This window comes from Equus przewalskii, chromosome 22 (assembly GCF_037783145.1).
Source record: "Equus przewalskii isolate Varuska chromosome 22, EquPr2, whole genome shotgun sequence".
Classification (NCBI taxonomy): Eukaryota; Metazoa; Chordata; class Mammalia; order Perissodactyla; family Equidae; genus Equus; species Equus przewalskii.
In genome coordinates this window covers 37,784,076-37,806,166 of record NC_091852.1, presented here as the reverse complement: position 1 = coordinate 37,806,166, position 22,091 = coordinate 37,784,076, and the positions used below count along the sequence as shown (strand labels likewise).

At 36.9% G+C, this 22,091-nt stretch overlaps 1 protein-coding gene across 2 annotated transcripts in view; it reads left to right on the top strand.

Moving 5' to 3' along the window:
* MLLT3 (MLLT3 super elongation complex subunit) overlaps nucleotides 1-22,091 on the top strand; it is a 253,615-nt gene that overhangs the window by 176,068 nt on the left and 55,456 nt on the right. For both annotated transcript variants that reach the window (XM_070589688.1, XM_008531961.2), the window contains exon 5: nucleotides 10,003-10,710. In XM_070589688.1, coding sequence (XP_070445789.1) covers nucleotides 10,003-10,710 — 708 coding nt within the window. The remainder of the gene's footprint in view (nucleotides 1-10,002; nucleotides 10,711-22,091) is intronic.

The following is a 22,091-nucleotide window of genomic DNA, read 5'->3' as shown; positions in this document are numbered from 1 at the left end:
AAAATTGAAATTTTTTAAAAACACAGGAAGATAGCAGTCACTTAGTTGAACAGTTTCTCTTTTTGTTTTTCTAAGACAAAATTTATTTCACAAAATCTCTGAAGTGCAAATGACTTCATGAACGGAGAGAGAATATAACAGTACATTTGGGCGGGTTGAAGAAATTTATTTCACACCAAATCAATGCATGTACATGGTTTAAAAGAATTAAATAGCAAAGGATGGTGTTTAGCAAAAACCAAAAGTCCTAGGTTGTATTCTTCCCCAGTCTCCTTCCTGCTTCCTAGAAGGAAGCACTTGGTTTCTTTTTTTTTTTTTTTTTAAGTTCTAGGGTTACTGCCAAAAGTTTCCAAACTATATGCTTATGCTTCTATTTCTGCGTGAGAATCTAACCCATTTGCTCCATCTCCTTTCCCTCCTAACACAACACCATGTTTAATTCTCGTCTTGGATATAACTTTCTAGGTGTTGAACGTAGAACTCTTTTTCGTGTTCCAACAACTGTCCTTCTCAACTTTATAAGCTCGGGAGTATCCTAGAGTTCCTTTCCCTTCTCCTTTCCTGTTTCTGCCTTCCATGTTTGTCATCTAAACATTTACTTTGGCATTGTCACAGTTGATAACATTGGGTCAGGTAATACGCATTGTAGGTTTTCTGTGCTTGTCTGGAGCAGTAGTAACAGTAGTGGTGGTGATCGAAAGCACTGACATAGTTCCTGCTATGTGCCAAGCACATTGCATATATCATATTATATATCTTATAATACATACACATATATACACACACAGGCACTTTACATATATTAAACTTATTTAATCATCAAATTGACCTTGATGATGTAGGTAACATGATCTCCCTTTTACTGACAAGGAAATTTAAGTCACTTAGCAAGTGGTAGAGCTGAGTAGGTTAATTTCTAAAAGTTGAAAATCAGTAAATGGTATTTATAGTTATGACTAGTTAAAATGTTTATTCACAGCTAAGCCGTACACTGTTACCATATTTTCTTTCTTGTACAGCCATTTATTTTATGGCTTTAAAAGTTATTGTTTTTCTTTATTGCCTCCTTGTTTTTGCGCTAAATTTCTCAGTCTCTCTCTTTGCAAATACCTCCTATGGAAGCCCTTGTGGGATCCTCCAGTTTTCTCATACAGTGACCTCCCCCACCCCACCCTTTTTGGAGGTAATCATTTATTTTACTTGAGCACTGTAAATTTTTGTCATTTCAAATTATGTAGAGTGGCAGGTTTTTACATTGATTTTGAAAACATTTAATTGCGTGATGAGATCTATCTTACAATTTTGTGATACTCTTTAAAATAATTGAAGATAACATGTGTTCCACAGGGATATTATAGGAAAGGTTGATTTTCCAATATCACATAAGCCCTCTGAACACTACTATTTTAATGTCTGTCAAGTTTAAGGTATTTATTTGGTAACAAAAGACTCAAAGTTTAAGCCACTCGAAATGTATACATGAAGAATCTCTCATTTCGCGATATGTTATTTGCCACCTACCAAAGAATAACATGTTGCACTCCCTCTACTGGAACTAAATAGAACTTTCCTTATAGCGTTCTGTCTAGATGGAAGGCATGTTCAGTGTTGTTCTTTTAATGTCTTTGACCCCCTCCCTCTTTCTACCCATTCTTCTTTCCTTTCCAGCTCAGGTTATGTTGGCAAGATTGCTAGTTGGTTTTGAAACCAGTTGACCTTCTGGGAATCGATAGAAGTATAGTGGTTGAGAGTATGGGCATTGGAGTGAGACTTGGGCTGGAATCTCAGTTCTACCACTAATTATATATGTGTCTTTGAGCTCACTGGTTTCTGTGCCTGAGTCTCTTTACTTGTGAAGTGGGGCTAAAAACAGCTACTTCACAAGATTGTTGAGATAATAATTATAAAACTCCTACATCAGATTCTGGGCTAGTAAGCATTGAGTAAGCCATTACCATTGCCACCACCACTACCATCACCATCATTGTCACCACCTCCATCCCACAGTGCAATAGTCCTCTAAGTGGCCTTTCTTTCTTCATCCTCTGCCCACTCCAGCCTCTGTACCCCATTGCTACCAGATGATCTTCCTAAAATGAATAGTTCATATTGGCTTCCTCCTTAAAGTCCTCAAGTGGGTCTCCTTTGCTTCCCAGATGTGACTGCTCTTTGTACCTATTATTAAGGCCAATCTGTCTTAATAAGGAATTGGCAGAACTCATAGCCAGGTACGGTAAGGGAAATTTGTTATTCTTGTCTAGATTCTCTCCTTGAATGATCGACATCATCTTTTGATCCTCTTTCATGTTACTTGTTGGTTCATGCTTAACTGATAGGATGATTGCTGCATCTTTTGTCATTTGTGGAAAATCTAGACTTACCTGTGTTTCTATAGGTGTAGTATTATGTGTATTGGTTGACTATTGTACATATCCAGGCAAATCGAGGAATTTGAGGATGTGATTCTTCATTTCCCGAAAGCTATCTGCTGCCCCTCCCTGGTCATCAGGTCTAGAGAAGGGTTTAATTTTTTTCCTGGTCTGTGGGGGTATATTGTAGAGTTCCCTCTAACTTCCTGGTTATCACTTTCAAAAATGGTACAACGTTATTAAAAAATCAAAACAAGTAAAACTTTCCAAAGCATTGTGTCCTGTAACAGCAGACTTTTCTTTTTCTTTCTTGTATATGTGTAGATATTTCATGTTCTTTTTATATACTGGCCATTTCAATTGTTAGTGAATGAAAGACCTCCGTTGCTTTTCTCAGGTGCTGTTTCTTTTCCACTTGTGTGATATTTTTTTTAGTCCCCTACCCACTGACTGATAAATATTAAATTTGGGGTCTTATTACCTCTATTTGGCCTTGGTGTTTAAATAAATTTTGGTCCTTTTTTTGTTTTTCTGCTTTTTCTCCTCAAATCCCCCCAGTGCATAGTTGTATATTATAGTTGTGGGTCCTTCTGGTTGTGGCTGTGAGACGCTGCCTCAGCATGGCCTGACAAGTGGTGCAATAGCCGCACCCAGGAACTGAACCAGCGAAACCCTGGGCCACCGCAGTGGCGGAGCATGCGAACTTAACCACTCAGCTAGGGGACAGGCCCCAAATTTTGGTCCTTTTTTTAGTTAGTTCTACCAATTGTTGAAATGTTTCTCTACTTTACAATCTTATTGTCTTATAATATTAATTGTTAATAAAAAATTAGTAGAAAGTCAAATGGCGCTAAAAAGCCCATAAAAATAATCAGGAGTCTGCTTTGCTCCACCCCTCCCCTGAACACAAGGCACACACGTGCACACGCACACACGCACACATTCACTCTCTCTCTCTCTCTCTCAAACTGTTTGGCTGTTTCTTTTGGTCTTTACCTATGTACTCTGAAGTATTTATAAATTGCTATCCCTCATTAATTTTATTCCTTTTATGGTAGATCATGATTTTTAAATTCAAGAAATTTTAAATTCAAGAAACTTTACCTCTTTTAGTTGATTTTAAAAAGTAGATTGTAAATCTCCTCTTTAAATCAGAGTTAACTCCATAAATTTCTCCTTGGAATTTGAACCCTAAATATACATTTAAGGCTATTATTTTAAAGCATAAAGGTTGGCGAAATTTGTTTCTTTTGCTTTACAATGTTTGCATATTTGTGGATCTTTTCTTGTTTTTTAGAGTGAGTACTAAGTGTATTTCTATGCTTGGTTTCTCTCCTTTCCATTCCTCTTCACCTTTTTAAAATAGTGAATGCAGTAAAGGCTATATATATTTTCCTTTGAGCATATGTTTCGCTGTGCCCCTAGATTTTTAATATGAAATGGTCTTTCCATTATTTTCCTTTGACTGATTTCTTTTGTCTTTGCTTTTCTAATTTTATTAGAGTGTGATCAACCAATGTAATCTATTCAAACATTTTAAGTAGATTATTTTAAAGTTCATTTTATAATACCTTTAAGATTGATTTTTATCAGTGTTCCATGGGCACATATGAGAATTGTAAGCTTTATTCAAGAGATAGAATGTTCTGTATATAATTATTAAATCAAGTTTGTGGGTTGTTCTAGTCAATTTCACTAAGTCTCTACTCATTTCATTGTATTAAATCTGCCCATTTCTGACAAACATGTACTGATTTCTCATCTCAATGAAATATTTTTCAAGTTTTTCTTACATAGTCAGTTCCTTTTCCTTTATATAACTTAGCTTTTAAATTGTTTATGCTGTTTAGTCCTCTTAACTCTGAATTCCACATCGTGTGATGTTAATGTAACATCATGCTTTCTTTTGGGGGTACTTGGCTGATATTTCTTGGCCCATTCCTTTATTTTAAGCTTTTCTCAGTCACTTGATATTAAGTGTTTCTTACAAACAGTCTGTATATGTTCTTTGTCTTTTTAACTCAGTCTGACAGCCTATCTTTTAGTGGGAGAATTCAGCTTTCTTTTTTATTTTAATGAGTAATACTTGATTTTATTACTTTTTACCTCGTTCATGATTTACATTTGTGACTTTTTTCATATTTCTGAATTTCACTTTTATTTTCAAGTTGATATTCATTTCCCAGTTTCCTCTTGTTTTTGTGGCAGTCCTTCGGTACTTTTCCATTTCATTATTGGCCACTTTCCCTTTCAGTTACTCATAATCCAATTTTTTCCCCTACTTTAACAGAAAAATAATACCAACATTTTCCCTCACTTTGACACTCTAACCTTCTAATGTTCCTAAATTTCTGTGGAGATAATTTAATTTTTTTAGGTCCAGAGTTTTGTTAGACTTTTCTGTGTCAGGAACTTATATTGAGCATTTATATTCGTACTTCATGTAGTTTATTATCCATTTAGATTTAGTTCTGTATAGAAGGCAAGGTCCATTGCACTCCTGTTTCCTTTCCTCTCCATCTTCCCACACATAAAAGGTCTCATTTCTGATTCAGTTATTGTTGGGCTAAAATTCATTCTCCAGTCCTTTCCTTGGATGGGGCACTAGGTGATGTGTTCTTTGAATCCTTATATTTTGGCAAACGCTTCTTTGACGCTGAATTTGTGTGTAGAATGTTTGGGTTGTACAACTTTTTCTCCCAGAAGCTTAGATGTTCCGGTTCTTTCTTCTCAATTCTACTGTTATAAGTGAAAAGTCCAGTGTTAATTTGACTCTTCTTTAGTTTTAAGTAATTATTCTTTCTGGTAACTTGTAAGGTTTTCTTTTTATCCTTAAGGTTTAGGAATTTTGGTGCGATGTTGTTAAGCCTGTGTCTCATCTCTCATTGGTCCTGCCTGGGTCTTGGAGAGCCCTGTGAGGCTGCAATTCAGTCTTTTCCTTAGTTCATGGAAATTTTTTTCCACATTACTTTAACTATTGCTTCCCTTCTATTATTTTCGTTTTCCTCTTTCTAGAGACTCTTCTGGAACTCTTTCTAGGTTAATTAGGTTTCCTCAATCTGTTCTTCAAGTCTCTTCTCTTTTCCCTTAATGATTTTCATCTCTTTGTATTTTTACTTTATGCTTTGAGATTTCTTCTGGTTTTTAGAGTCTATCTTCTCCTTTAATTTATCTACTGAATTATTCAGCTTGAGGATTTTACTTTTTAAATTTTAATTTGATTATTTTTTAAATCTGTAGACGTTATTTTTTGTTCTCTCCTTGACTCTCCCTTAAGTAGTCATACTATTTTTGACCTCGGTATTTCACGTGTGTCCTTTAGAAGTTAGATCTGCTCTCTCCTACTCTCTCCCACCCTTTGGTACGTTATTTGTATGAGCATTGGGGTTCAGGTTGAGCTGTTAGGGGACTTTGGGTTGTTGTAATCCTGTAAGTAATGAAAGGCACTGGCATCTCAACCTGCACTGTAGCAGCAAGCATTTGTGTGTTTTGTGTGTACACACCTGGAAGACTCTGTGTCTTCGTTTTGGTTTCCTTGCATTCCCCAGCCTTGGAAGTAAAGGGAACTTCTCCCTCCTATTGAGTGCCTCCTGCTCACCTTTGGGGCCAGGGAGGCTGACATACTTGTGCAGTTATCTATGTGAAAAAGTCTTCTCAGTCTTGCTTGGAGCCCAGAGCAGAGCAAACTCTGCACCAGCCCTCTCTCAAGGTACCTCTAGTCTAATGGTCACATTCTTCAGGCCCCACTCACTACCTGCTGGCCCCCGGAGCTGACTGGTTCAAGAGAGGTAAATGAGTTTGATTTGGGATTGAAGTGAGGGGCATTAAGTTAAATCCAAGGTTCTTTTTTCCTCCAAAATCCTGAATTTTTATATTTTATTCATAGCCTCAGATGGTATTTCATCCCTCTGTGCCATTTGTCGTATGTTTAATGACATTACAGAAGAAACTTCAGTTTTGAAAGCCTATCTTTCGACTGTCATGGTCTTCCTCACCCCTTTGTATGCATAACCTCTTGGACTATACCACAATTTCTAGCAAATATGTTTTTTCTTTTTTTTAAAGATTGGCACCTGAGGTAACAACTATTGCCAATCTTTTTTTTTTTCCCTGCTTTTTCTCCCCAAATCCCCCCAGTACGTAGTTGGATAATTTAGTTGTGGATCCTTCTAGTTGTGGGATGTGGGACGCTGCCTCAGCATGGCCTAATGAGCAGTGCCATGTCGGCGCCTAGGATCCGAACCGGTGAAACCCTGGGCCACTGAAGCAGAGTACGCAAACTTAACCACTTGGCCATGGGGCTGGCCCCCTGCAAGTATCCTTTTAAGATGCACTTTGGAGAAATAAACTTTTTTAGGGGAGTTTATTGGTTTTGGATAAAGAAAACTCTTCTGGGAGAGTTTATTTATCCATAGGCAAATTTCTTTGAACACGATGAGAATGATCTGAAAATTGTGTACAACGCAGAAGCCAGTTAAAGTAGGACAGAAACCAAAAATAGGACAATGGGTAGAGGAAGAAACAGGAGCTGGAGAGAGAATCAACTTTGAGTTATCAGCAATACTGGGAAGAGGACATGAGGATGACATGGAAATTGAAAGCCACATATAATCAGAAAACCGTATTCTGGCTAATAGTTGTAACCTGTTCTTTTCTTACACTGGAGTTGCTGACAAGTAGTATTAGAAGAGATTATACATTAAAGGGACCCATTCTGTTCCAGGAAATTAAAACAAGGAAGCATTCAGTAGAATCTTCAGTGGATGAAAGGAAATACTGTACCCTATTTTCACAGGTTGTAAAGTTACTGCAAATATATGTATATTTGTATTTAAACAGTCATTTGCCTTAAATATTTGAGATTTGAATTATGCACATATGCTCTCCCTAATATTAATATTCAGTTTGTCCTAATCAGCCTCAGGCAAAGAGAATTTGAATTATACAACATGTGTAAACTTCACATTGAATGGTAATTAGTGTATGCTGCTTAGTGGCACTTATGTTAAGATAAATAGTTCTGTAAAAGTTTTTAAAAGCCAGTGTCTTGATCCCCAATTTATATGTGATAGATAGGCTGAGAATCAGTGAAAGCTTGTATTCTGTGTCAGTAACAATTTAATTCCTGACTTTGTGTCTAAGCCTTTTTTTTTGCATTTATTACGTGTAAGAATATGGAGTCAGGTTATACGCATTTGAACTTTCCCATTTATCATAGGCCCAGGCCAAAGGAAATGTAGCCCTATGTAATAGAAACCATTCTCTCACCTTTTTGTTATTTTCTAAATTTTTATTTGTCTGGGATGTTGTTATGGAATATGTTTCTCTTCTTAACTCTGAATTGTCTTAGCTTGAAGAAAGCTTTTTGGTAAAGTGGAAGGAACAAGAATGGTTGGGTTACTTGCTCCTACCAAGATTTGTTGGGTGGGTGAGAATGTGACAGTAGGCATTAAATACCTAGAACAGCATGGGTTTTGTACTTAAAATCATATGTATGTAATTAAGACAAGAACCTGAACTTTCTATGACACAAGAATCTGTGTCTTACACTACTGTGTACTCTGCGAATTCTGGTTTGTCCTACAAAAGGATTTGAAAAATAAATCATAGAAAGACCCCTATAGAAGTCCAGTTTCTTTTGATGCTGGGTTACTATTTTTTAATGCTTAACATTAGAAAATATGTTGGTAGGTTAAAATTTGTGTATTTTTGTTATGTTTGTAAAAATATGTGTATTATTCCATGAAGGTTAAATATTAAACAGCAATGCTTATGTGTTCTAGAGTCATAATTAGAATACTGATTGCAAACTGTCAAAATTCAGAGAGTCAACAAACCAATTAAAAAAAATACCCAAGAATATTAGATTTCAAGATGTTCTTCCTTAATTTAGTTTATCCATTATACTTTATTTTAATTATTCATAGTATTGCTTAACATGCCAGGAAATGTCTTATAATAGAATTTATAAAATAATGTAGTTTCAGTAATATGAATTCTATCTTTAGCATTCTGCTTTTAAGTCTCAGATTAAGATGTTTTGTAAGGAATTAGCTAGTTTGATACATAAAAGCATGTCTTTGTTTAGTAACTTTATCCATTTTAGAATTTTGAAACCAAATGCTCACTTGAGAAAAATAAATAGAATAATTGGCATATGTCATTTTGTTGTTGTTGAGCAAATAAGACAAAAAAATTTCAAGAAGGAAAAATACGTACTCCCACTGACGAACAATAATGTTTAATTTTGAGTATTCTGATGTTTATTCATATGCATGCCTTTTTTGTTTGTTTGTTTGGACCCAATAAGAAGATTGTTCATTTTAGTCAAAAGCATATCCCCTGCCTACTTTCTTTCCTGTATCTTGCTAGATATTTAAGGAATACAGGATTGGTTTACATATCATTGACCTTAAGAGGGTGAGTTAGAGGTGAAACATAACAAGCAAGCCTGAAGATGTAAATTCTAGTTGAAAATTTGGACATTTATTTGTCTTTGGTTCCATTAGGAGGTGGAAGTAATCAAGAAAAAGCTCTTCTTTTAGTATTGGTGTGGACTTTTGCATGTCCAGGATTTACTTCTGTTTCTTATTCGTACTATTAGTGGTAGAGTTCCACAAATATGGTAAGTATGGACTTAGATTTGTTCCTAAATAGAAACGTTACATACAGGTTATATATTCTGAGGTGTTTATATGAGTGAAAAAATTGATGACATATTTAAAATGAAATAGGCAGCGATTAACTCTTTCCTCATGATTACACAGCAGTAATTGCTAGACTTTTCAGTTCATTTGATGACCATTAGGTAAAATCTTTCTTCTGTAGATTTTTTTTTTTCCTTTACTAGTGGATGAGTGGCATATTCTTTAACTGATGAAGTTTGGACAGCAAAAAATAACTGCTTTTTATCTCAAATTAGGAATTATTTCCTTTTTGGTCTTCTGGTTCTTTATATTAAAAAGCCATTTAAAATATATTATCTAGCCTCACTATGTGACCCTGGACTTTTTTTCTACCTCCATCTCAATCTTTGCTGTAGCTGGGTGCTATTCCCCGAGTATAATCTGGTGTTTTAGTTCATTTTAGTCCTTGGTGTCTAAGTACTTTTTCATTCTTTTCTTTCTGGTAATTACCTTCTTATCCTTGACCTAATTCACGTGTTAATTCTCTATAATTTTTTGAATTATTCTTTTGGCCACATCCCCCCCAAAATTAATTGCCCCCTTTCTTTTTGTTGTCATAGCACTTATAGGTGGCTCTTACAACAACTATGAAACATAGACATGTCATTGTTATTAAGAATGGGGACCATGTGTTATCCATCTTTGCATCTCCTCGAACAAGCATTTAGTGACCATTTGTCGAATTGAAATGTTTAGAACGCCATGCTTCTCATGATTAAGAAAACAGCTTGCCTCATTAAATTCCTTGATCATGGTCGCCTTCATTCACTATGATTCTCACACACCCTATTCCCACCTGTTACACTGTGGTTGTTGGCTTCTATTAAAAATAATTCGGGAGCCATCAAGAAGGATCATTTGGTGCGGACCGAATGCAAGGAAACTGGCTTTGACTCGTGACTGACACTGAGTTTTGAGAATTTCGTTTCCTTCTCCCCTTTCCGCAGGACCCTAATCGGAGTGTTCATACCAGCAGCAGCAGCAGCAGCAGCAGCTGTAGCAGCAGCAGCAGCAGCAGCAGTAGCAGTAGCAGCAGCAGCAGTAGCAGCAGCAGCAGCAGCAGCAGCAGTAGCAGCAGCAGCAGCAGCAGCAGCAGTACCAGTTTTTCAAAGCCTCACAAATTAATGAAGGAGCACAAGGAAAAACCTTCTAAAGACTCCAGAGAACATAAAAGTGCCTTCAAAGAACCTTCCAGGGATCACAACAAATCTTCCAAAGAATCCTCTAAGAAACCCAAAGAAAATAAACCACTGAAAGAAGAAAAAATTGTTCCTAAGATGGCCTTCAAGGAACCGAAACCCATGTCAAAAGAGCCAAAACCAGACAGTAACTTACTCACTATCACCAGTGGACAGCAAGATAAGAAGGCTCCTAGTAAAAGGCCCCCCATTTCAGATTCTGAAGAACTCTCAGCCAAAAAAAGGAAAAAGAGTAGCTCAGAGGCTTTATTTAAAAGTTTTTCTAGTGCGCCACCACTGATACTCACTTGTTCTGCTGACAAAAAGCCCGTAAAAGATAAATCTCATGTCAAGATGGGAAAGGTCAAAATTGAAAGTGAGACATCAGAGAAGAAGAAATCAACTTTACCGCCATTTGATGATATTGTGGATCCCAATGATTCTGACGTGGAGGAGAATATGTCCTCTAAATCTGATGTGAGTAGTCTTGTTGGCTTCCCTTCGTTCCCTTCTCAGTTTCCTGATTTTATTTCAGACGGCTTTAAGATAAAGAATGTGGGAAGAAAATGACAGTTGAACCACAAAATGGTAGCATGGAAGCGCCCATAAATGAATTTCCTTAACTAATGGAAGGAAGGAAATGAAATCATTAAGAAGTCTGCAGATTTTTAGGCTGCGATTTAAGTTGTTAAAGGAAAGATACATTCCAAAGTATAATAACGAGTCATTTGAATAGCATCAGAAAAATTTAGATGCTCATTAGAGGTTAGTTACTATGCTTTTCAATGATTGCTGATTTAGGAAAGTGAGAAGAATGCAATAAAACTTGAATCAAGGGAAAATAAATTTAACAGGGAAATATAAAATATTAGGGTGCAGCTATAATGTTGATATTTTTGATCAGTGGAATGAAGTAATTTGTTTACATAGATGGAAAGCAGGTGATAGTATTTTTTAAACAATTTTATTGAGGCAAAATTCAGGTAACAATACACTATATTTAAAATGAAAATTTGATGCATTTTAACATATATGTGTGCCTGTAAAACCAAGTGATGGTATTTTGAAAATGAAGTATTTAAATTGTTTTTTCATTGTATAGCTACTGATTTGAAAGGGACCGGGTATGTGACCTTGGTTACAAGTTTTTGCTGGTAGGTTGGATTATCTTTTGTGGGTGCCTAAAAGACCGTCTGACTATCTATTATCCCCCCAAAATGTTATCTGATATTGAGATTTAAACTTATAATTACACATTTCTCAGAGCTGGAAGAGATTTTCAGGTTATCTATTCTAACCTACCAATGTAAGAAATCTTACATTTCTTGTGACAGTTCTCTTAGTAACTCAAAAGGTATTTGATTCTATTTCTGAAGAATAAACATCATTTACTATGAAGTTATCTCCTCCTCACTTTTCCTTTTTCTCTAACTTTGGCCTTCTACTGTTACTTATCAGTCACGATCAGTCCTAATAATCTCCTGACTTTGGCTTGTCAATATTTCTAGACAATGGCCAAGGAAGACGTCTGGCTATAAATTGCAGGCAAATTTAGAATACTTCTCTTTCTGTCCCATCGGGTTGCCCCACAGATGTTCCTAGTTCAAATGCTGGCAAGGGACAGGGGCCTTAGTAGCAGATTTTCTCTTCTGCGTTTGCACTGTCCTGGGTAGAAAGTCAGCCAGGGTTAGGAAATGGCATCAATATCAATCTTCAGAGATCCAGAAACCACCTTTCCCTTCCCCCCCTACATTCTGTAGCTGATCTTGAAATTTTAATATAACATCCAGTTGGGAGCAGAGTAGCGTGTAAAACACTGGAGATTGGGTAATTTGTTCCAGTGTTTGGAAAAGGCTTTATAGTAATAATTTGTGAAATGGAGATGAGAGCTAATGGGTTTGTTCCAATATCTCAAGCGTTTATTTTTCCTCCTTTGCTTTTCACCTCTCCTCTTAATTCAAAACTTGCTCTTAATGCAGATGTTACTTGGAACTTTTTTTGTATGTTTGACTTTTATTTCAAATCACCCGGAAATGTTCATTGATGCTGTTGGGGTGTGATTAGTCATCAAGTTTGTCAAGTTTAGCAACTTCCTCTTTCCATATTCTGACATGTTGTGATTCTTCTAGAATAGAGGTTTTCAAATGTGGGTTGTGATTCACTGGTGAGCCATGAAATCAATTGAGCATGTCATCACCAGTATTTAAAAAAAAAAGAGAGAGAATACATTGTAATTACTATGGATGTGAGTAAGGGTTTGTGAAATTTTTATTTCAGAGGGGGTGTGTGTATATTTCTTGTAGTAGGTCATGGTCAAAATTTTGAAAGGCATCTTTCTTGAATGCTTGCTGATTTGTGAGAAGACCAAATGGCATTCGTAAAGCACTGTTGAATGCTCTTTCTACACGAAACCATCATAGATGATCTTTCTCATTAGATAATTCTGTATATTCTTGTTTTTGTTTGCCTCTTGCTCTCTCCCTTTTATATATGATTTATAAGGGATGGCTTTTCATAAACTTTATGTTCAACTTGGTGTATTTATATACGAAGTGTGTGTATATATATATATATATACACATGCATGGTATATATTTATCCAAAGCAAGACCTTGAGAAATCTTCTGGAATGAAGAGTTAGAATTGTAATTCCTTACAGTAGGTAGTACATTTTCAAAACGGTTCATGACGTTTTAGAACCGCATATCCAGTGATCCTAACAGGAGTGTTTTAATGTGCTCTGCATATCATTACAGCCTCTAAAGACTTTGGATATTATTTAGGTATTAAACCCAACCTCTGTGCTTTCCTTATCAGTTATCTGGTAGTAGTAATGCTTTCATTGTTGCAGTTGTTGGTTTAATTCTCTAAATGTATGTGGTGGAACAGAAGAGAATTGGCAAAAGCATCTCCAAGTAAGCCAGGGCCCAAAAGACCTTTTTGTGAGCAAAAAAGGATAAGAGACGGCTGAAATTCCCTTCATCCAATAGTAAAGATAGCCTTTGTTTGGACTTTCTACTACCTGGTGTCCCTCCTGTGGGCAAGACAGAAGGAACAGGAGGCAATTGTAATGGAGAGCATTAAACAGCCCACAGCCTCCTTTGGCCAGTTAACATTTGGAGGCTCGGGGCTGGCCCAACTTCAGGGGGTGCCCCATTGTCCTGGTGTTGAGTGTGGCTGTATCTGAGTAAGTGTGATCAGATGATCTGATCTCTCTAAAGTCCTTTCCAGCTTCCTTATTTGAATATGAGCCAGATTTATGTTCATTTGTGGGGGATGGGGTGGCGGGTAAATGTAGACATAGCAGGCAGAGATCGTGGACTTTGGAAACAGAAGAAAGACACAAAAAGAAATGATAAGAGTGTGAAGAATTAGGAAGGGCTGGGGAAAAAAGATTATTTATCTGGCATGTCTGTAAAGAAAACATCTTGCCTTAGGTGTGGGTTAGTGACAATTAAAAAGAACTTTTTAAAGAAGCTGTTCCATAATTAAGTTAGATTCAGATTTTATATAAAAGTAAAAATAGTGCTAATAAATGGGTTAGGAAACTTAGATTGTTGATTCATATGGTTCTTTTTGGTTAAAATTTTTATATACTTTGTATATGAGGAGAGAAAAAGAAATAGCACCTCTGTGTTTGTGTGCCTGCATGTTTTTTCAGGGATCACTTATTTGTTGATAAATATTTGGGTAGGTAGGTAGTCAAATAAGCAAGGAATTAGGATTCTGCACTCTGGTGTCAGACAGGCTGTGTTTTGAATCTCAGCTCCACCAGTGGAACAATGATGGGCAACCGATTTAACCTTCCGGATTTCTTAGTTTCTTCTTTTGTGAAATGGAGATCATAAGGTATTTACTTTGTAAGATTATTGTGAAAATAGTGGATCTGGGGAAAGCACTTAGCACACATCAAAAAATATTAGTTAGCCATTGTTATGTACGGTTTGGCTTCTGGCAACCTTTACAACCTATAGCTTTGAAAGAGATTTTTTGATGTTCAAAAATACTGCAGAATTCTAGTGTCCTTTCTCAAGTGTATGGGTTATATGTTTTAAAGGGGAAAAAGTACTTGGAATATATGTTATGTTACTCTGAATTTTGTCTTAAGGAGGTATATGGCCTCCATATTGATATGCATGTATTACATGGTAACTACAAAAATACAAGACAAAGAATTTAAGTTTTGAATCAAAAGTTAAGCCAAAGTTGCCTAGGATATTTTAGCTTTTTAATTAAATGAGATAAAGACACTTACATACCTAGCACTGCAGTGAATAGGCACTTACTGTTTTTTTTTTTTTTCTATTGCTGATTCCATTAAAAGAAGACGTCCTAAGAAATGATTTATCTTTAGGTTAATATTAGTATGATGGAAAGAATAATGTTTAAATACATTTTGCAATTCCTGAAATGTTTCTCATTTTAGAAAGAAATCTAATATTGTCACATGAAACTCCATCAGTAATTTTCTGCTACAGAGAAATTGGGAGGTGGTTGGGGGGTGCAGGTGGGCCAGGGTTTTATAGTGGGTGAGCCTTTAGCAAAAACAGAAAACATGATAAGGGCATGTTTTTCCTATGTACGTAAGTGTTAGCATTAAGAATATTTTACATTCAAGAATTTGTGTAATTCCCGTTAGAGTAAAGCCGTTCTTGGTTTAAGAATTCCTCTTTTTGTGGCCATGATGATCACTTATGGAAAGGGACTGCTCTTACTAGTGACTGACGCTAACTAGCAGCAGCTAGAAAGGATCAGGATCTGAGTGCATTAGTGTCAACTAAAAGTTTATAATTGTGGTCTGTATTAACTTGTTTACACTTTAATTTGCAGTAAAAAAGAACCCAAGTATCTTTCACTCCTCCTGAAATTCTCTAGGTTTTGTTTTCCACGTCACTCTGCTTCTAAAGAGAAGACTATTGAGTTGATCTTGTTTTGTGATCTGAGGAAGTTTGGTATTCATAGCAGAGAAGGAGGGAAAAAAACAGTAGAAGAAAATCGACATAACCACTTATGATCAGATTCGGTTCTGATAGTAATTTCCTTATTGCCTTCAGTTTTTTGCCTTACTTTGTAGAGATTGAATTGTAATTTAGAAATCAGAAGTTAGGAAGTTTGAGTCATCTTTCCTTGAAAATGGGCAGATTACATTTGGTAAAATGTTACATACTTCAACTGCAGTGTGAGTAACGAGGTTTTAATCATGTCCTTTGATAGTTTTGGCTTACCAAAGTGTTTTCTTGGATAAAACCTTGAGGCAGAAAGACGAAACCTCATCAGATGCTAGCATTTTTCCCAAGAGTGGGTGGTGGTTCAGATACAGGATAAAGACTTCAAACCACCTTAGCAGAAGTTTCTTTCGAAAAGAAAAAAAGGAAGGAGAGGGAAAAAGAAACTTCCCTTCTTTTGTTGTGCCTCATTTCCTCCCGCCTCACCCTGTTCCTTACCCTGCTTAAACTGTCTGGAGCTGGCAGTAAACGTCCTCCTGCTGTTGAAGCACTGGCCTTAGGTTTTTATGTGATGGAAGGTTGTCGCAGTCAGAGAAGAAGGTCTTTATTGTGTTTTCAAAGTGGCTTTTTAATGACTTGTAATTCCAGCACATGCAAGAGCTGTAAAGTCTGTGAGTATGGCGAGTGAGCAGCTGGAGAGGCCATTCATTAGAGAGCTGCCCTGACTCTCCAGGGGGGGCTCTCATTCTGGACTCCTGTTCTCTGCATTTTATAACTGGAGGTAAAAATACCTGAAGGGTTACAATTCTTCTTCTGGTAGATTCAGCTCAGTGTGGCACCTTAATGAAAACAATTGGAAGAAAGTTAACTTTGTTGGGTGCATGGAGATATTTCTCCTGACCTTGTTTTCTAATGCTTTTTTGTTTGTTTTCTGTGTTAGATGTGATCAGATAGAGGAGGGTACAGGCCAACCAGTCAACTGTTCATTTATTCAGCCACATTCCTGACTTATTTCAAAAAAGGATTTGAAGTAATTAAAACAGAGGTGTTTTTGTTTTTACCGTTCTAAACCCAAATGGTTTTTAAATTTTTAAATTTAATAATTCCTTAGAAGCCCTTTGGTAGCTGAGAGTTGTGAACAGACAGGAATCCCTATCATTACAGAGTTGGTTGTCATCAACAGTTGCCAAAACTCAGCATCCTCACTTACTTGTATTGAATCGTATCTCTCTCCCAATAAATTCCATGAGCCTTCTTCAAGGGTGCTGCATCGCCCATTCAGTGCACCTTCGTTCCTTACTCTAGGGTCCATGATCTTTATGTAATTGTCCCATCTGTCATCTTTAGACACAAAGTCAAAGATGTGATGCAATGTGCTCTTTGCAGGACTAGCTTTACCATACTGTAGGGATGCCTTATAGCTGTAGCTAAACTGTCCTTGAGTGCTTTCTATATGCTAGTCTCCCTTCTAACTGCTTGACTTGTTTTAATCATTTAACTCTCAAAACAACTCTATGAAACAGATACTATTATTATCCCCATTTTATAGCTGGGGAAACTGAGGCTCAAAGGTTAAGAAACTTGCCCAAGTTCGTTTAAAAGTGGTGGAGCCAGAATTTGATCCCACTTGGTAGGGAATGCACTCAAGAGGAGTTTTGGGGCGAAGCAGATCTTATTTTCCCATGAATTCATATTATAATTGCAGAGATGTGCTTCATGAAATTGGCATCATATTCTTGTTCCATTCGTGAAGCGTATTTCTTTGACCTACCCATTGGTTTGGGCTTTACCAACAGCCTTCAGGAGGTGACAGATTGTCCTCATAGGTGGATTTGGCAGACACAGCCAGAACTGAGGGAAGAGCTGTAAAATATCCAGGAACCTCTCACTTCATATACATACTAGCCTAAAATAAAACAGACTCTCGTGGTTCTGGATTTTACATTATTATATCATTAACACTATTTCCTTTCTCCTAGAATTTTTCCCGTTTGTTTTTGCATGGGAATTTATGTTTAACAGAGCTGAGCTGCAATATCGAGCTTTCCCAGAAGGTGCCACCAAATAACAAATGGTGTCCTCCAGTTTGAAGATTCCTTCTTTTTGAATCTTCTGGTTATGTTTTGTCATGTCACTTTATAATGTCTCTAAGTTATTCAGAATGTAGACTGTGCTTTCTTTGAATTAGGAGACAAGATAATGCAAAGGCATTGGTAGAGGGTGGTTTTCCTTTGGTGTCTATGTAATTATTTAACCAAGCTTGAGAAATTGTTCTCAGTGGGTAACAATTTATGACTGTAAACTTTCAAGGCAGTGTCAAGGTCCACAAAGAAAAATCACCCCTATGAGCCTTCTTTAGGTCACTAAAGGTGACTGCACATGAGATGTTCCCAGATAAAGTCAAAGATCCTTCTATTAGGCAGGAGAAAATGGAAAAGCATTTACTAAAGTGTTTGAAGACAAACAGACTTTGCCTTTGAATTCTGAAGACATGGAGGATGGGAATGTTGGGGGAGCTGGGGTAGGGAGAAATATTCAGAGTCAGAGACACAGAGAAAAGGAAATTTCCTTGCCTTCCTCAGTCATGGGAAGAAAATATGTGTCTGCGGTCCTCACGTGTTCCTTTAAATAAATAAATAACATAAGTACTAGAGTGCCCTAGTTTGGGACCTCAGTGTTTAGGATCATAGTACTGTTTTTTAAAAATTAAATTGTTGACGTTTGCTTTATTTTGTGGCCCTTCTACTTTTTTTAAAAAAAATATGATAAACCATCACAGCACTTTGAGTCATTACAAACATTTTCTTGTGAAGATGTTTAATTATTTATAATATTCTTTGATTACTTTGTGATGTTTAATAACATTTGAAGATATTTATGTGGTAGGTACTCCTATATTTAAACACCATATTAGGACACCATATTAGGTGGTACAGAGGGTACAAAATTAGAATTTAGGCTGTGCTTTGGGGGAAGGAGGGGTGAGAAGGATGGGAGAAGGCATTCTTGGTTGGAGGAAGTAACTTGGAAAAAAAGAACTGATGGCAAATGTAGACAAGTCTGTGTTGTCCTTACTGAAGATAAAGAGAGATCTTATAAATGAAGCCCTGCAGGTAATTTATCAAACTGGTTTGTCAGGAATGAAGGAAGCCTGACTGAACTCTGTGTTAGGCATGTGCTGGGCACTTTCACTCTCTTTCCTCTTGTTTAATCCATACAACGTATGAGATGGCTTTGATTCTCATCTTACAGATGTGGAAGTGGCAGAGCCAGAATTTGGATCCAGGTATGACTAATGCCAAAGCTCATGCTCTTTTGTACCATACCACCGATTAAACCTTGTAGAGAGAGAAATCATATCAAATTAAAACCACTGTGGTACTGATTAGAACTTCTGGAGAAAAAAAATCTAGTTAACTGCGTTAGTTTTCCCACTATCTGGCTTCCTCTGATCCTATGGTAGTGGTACCACAGTCCAGTGAAAGGGGAAGAATAAGATGTAGCCACAATACATGGGTACTTGGCTATGAATAATGGGTGCAAGGAGAACCGGGTGTGATTTCCAAAATGCTGATCCACTCATGCTTCATATCATTTTCTCAGAAGGAGAATTCTAGAAAGTATTGAAAAGCTTTGGTACCTTAGAGTCTATCCAAGGGCACTTGTTCACCAACATACCCTTTTCTTAGGTTGTTTCATGTACCTCTTACCAGGGGCAAGGGCATGGCCAATGTGATGCAAGGGCTGCCTTCTGCTCTACTGCATTGTCTAAAGTTTGCATTCTTGAGAAATCTGAAGCAGGAAGGTAGGGCTGTCTTGTCTTGGAACATAGCCACACCTGACTAATAAATTGTCTTATCTTTGTGGGCCCAGGAGGGGTGGTCCAAGAGCATACACTTGGAATGGAAAGACTAGACAGGTTCAGCTACTGGTGGTGAACTGTAAAATGTGGATTTTAATGATAATACTTGCCTCATAAGATAACAGATGCAAACTGCCATTCAGGTATTAGTTCAAACAAAAATATTAATTATGTCATGGACACGGGCATACGTTTTTGTTTGGTAGTTTATGAACTGTATTCTGTGAAGACGTGATGTTGGTAGGTGTTCTTGTGCAGATCGAGAGGCAAAGCTGCAGCATAGGAATTTAACGATGTCTAATCCATGGCCACAGTATGTTTTTTTATTCCTGCACATGTTTCTAAAATGTCATTTTCCATTTGGCCTAACCTTAGATCATATTGGGAATCAAAGCAGAGTTTTGCTGAAAGTCCACTCTAGTTTAAAATGTTTGGCATCTGACAAATTCTACTCAAGGTGATCTGACACATTTTCAGTATTATAAAGTGCTCACTGTATCTTTAAGTTCTCTCCTCTTCCTTGTTATTTTCCAGGATTTGCTTTTTGGTTTTTTTTTTTATTGAGCTAATGATAGGTTACAATCTTGTGTGATTTCAGTTGTACATTAATGTTTGTCATTCGTGTTGTAGGTGCACCACTTCACCCTTTGTGCCCACCCCCCACCCCACCTTTCCCCGGTATCCACTAATCTGTTCTCTTTGTCCACATTTTTAAATTCCTCATATGAGTGGAGTCATACAGAGATTATCCTTCTCTAACTGGCTTATTTCACTTAACATAATTCCCTCAAGGTCCATCCATGTTATTGCAAATGGAATGATTTTGTTCTCTTTTGCAGCTGAGTAGTATTCCAGTGTATATATATACCACAACTTCTTTATCCATTCGTCTGTTGATGGGCACTTAGGTTGCTTCCATGTCTTGGCTATTGTAAATAATGCTGCAATGAACATTGGGGTGCATAGGACTTTTGGAATTGCTGATTTCAAGCTCTTTGGATAGATACCCAGTAGTGGAATGGCTGGATCGTATGGTAGTTCTATTTTTAATTTTTTGAGGAATCTCCATACTGTTTTCCGTAGCGGCTGCACCAGTTTGCATTCCCACCAGCAGTGTATGAGGGTTCCATTCTCTCCACAACCTCTCCAACATTTGTTACTATTAGATTTAGATATTTTTGTCATTCTAATGGGTGTAAGGTGATATCTTAGTGTAGTTTTGATTTGCATTTCCCTGATGATCAGCGATGATGAGCATCTTTTCATGTGCCTATTGGCCATCCGTATATCTTCTTTGGAGAAATGTCTGTTCATGTCTCCAGCCCACTTTTTGATTGGGTTGTTTGATTTTTTTGTTGTTGAGTTGTGAGAGTTCTTTATATATTATGGATATTAAGCCTTTGTCAGATATATGACTTGCAAATATTTTTTCCCAGTTAGTGGGTTGTTTTTTTGTTTCAATCCTGTTTTCATTTGCCTTAAAGAAGCTCTTTAGTCTGATGAAGTCCTATTTGTTTATTCTTTCTATTGTTTCCCTTCTCTGAGAAGACATGGTGTCCAAAAAGATCCTTTTAATACTGATGTCGAAGAGTGTACTGCCTACGTTTTCTTCTAGAAGCCTTATGGTTTCAGGTCTCACCTTTAGGTCTTTGATCCATTTTCAGTTTATTTTGGTGAATGCTGAAAAAGAATGGTCAATTTTCATTCTTTTACATATGGCTTTCCAGTTTTCCCAGCACCATTTGTTGAAAAGACTTTCTTTTCTCCATTGTATGCTCTCAGCTTCTTTGTCGAAGATAAGCTGTCCATAGATGTGTGGTTTTATTTCTGGGCTTTCAGTTCTGTTCCATTGATCCGTGCACCTGTTTTTGTACCAGTACCATGCTGTTTTGATTACTGTAGCTTTGTAGTAAGTTTTGAAGTCAGGGATTGTGATGCCTCCCGTTTTGTTCTTTTTTCTCAGGATTGCTTTAGCAATTTGGGGTCTTTTGTTGCCCCATATAAATTTTAGGATTCTTTGTTCTAATTCTGTAAAGAATGTCATTGGGATTCTGATTGGGATAGCATTGAATCTGTAGATTGCTTTAGGTAGAACGGACATTTTAACTACGTTTATTCTTCCAATCCGTGTACATGGAATGTCTTTCCATCTCCTTATGTCGTCATCCAATTCTCTCAGAAAGGCCTTGTAATTTTCATTATATAGGTCGTTCACTTCCTTAGTTAAATTTACCACGAGGCATTTTATTCTTTTTGTTGCGATTGTGAATGGTATTCTGTTCTTGAGTTCTTTTTCTGTTAGTTCATTATTAGAATATAGAAAATGCTACTGATTTATGCAAATTGATTTTATACCCTGCAACTTTGCTGTAGTTGTTGATTGCTTCTAAGAGTTTTCCAATGGATTCTTTGGGGTTTTCTATATATATGATCATGCTGTCTGCAAACAGTGAGAGTTTCACTTCTTCCCTCCCTATTTGGATTCCTTTTATTCCTTTTTCTTGCCTGATTGCTCTGGCCAGGACCTCCAGTACTATGTTAAATAAGAGTGGTGATAGAGGCCATCCTTGTTTCGTTCCTGTTTTCAGGGGAATGGCGCTCCGTTTTTGCTCATTGAGTATGATATTGGCTGTGGGTTTGTCATATATGGCCTTTATTATGTTGAGGTAGTTCCCTTCTATGCCCATTTTGTTCAGAGTTTTTATCATAAATGGCTGTTGGATCTTGTCAAATGCCTTCTCTGCATCTATTGAGATGATCATGTGGTTTTTATTCCTCAGTTTGTTGATGTAGTGTATCACGTTGATTGATTTGCAGATGTTGAACCATCCCTGTGTCCCTGGTATGGATCCCACTTGATCATGATGTATGATCCTTTTGATGAATTGCTGAATTCTGGTTGCCAAAATTTTGTTTAGAATTTTTGCATCTATGTTCATCAGTGATATTGGCCTGTAGTTCTCTTTTTTCGTGGTATCCTTGTCAGGCTTTGGTATCAGCGTGATGTTGGCCTCATAGAATGTGTTAGGAAGTGTTCCATCCTCCCTAAT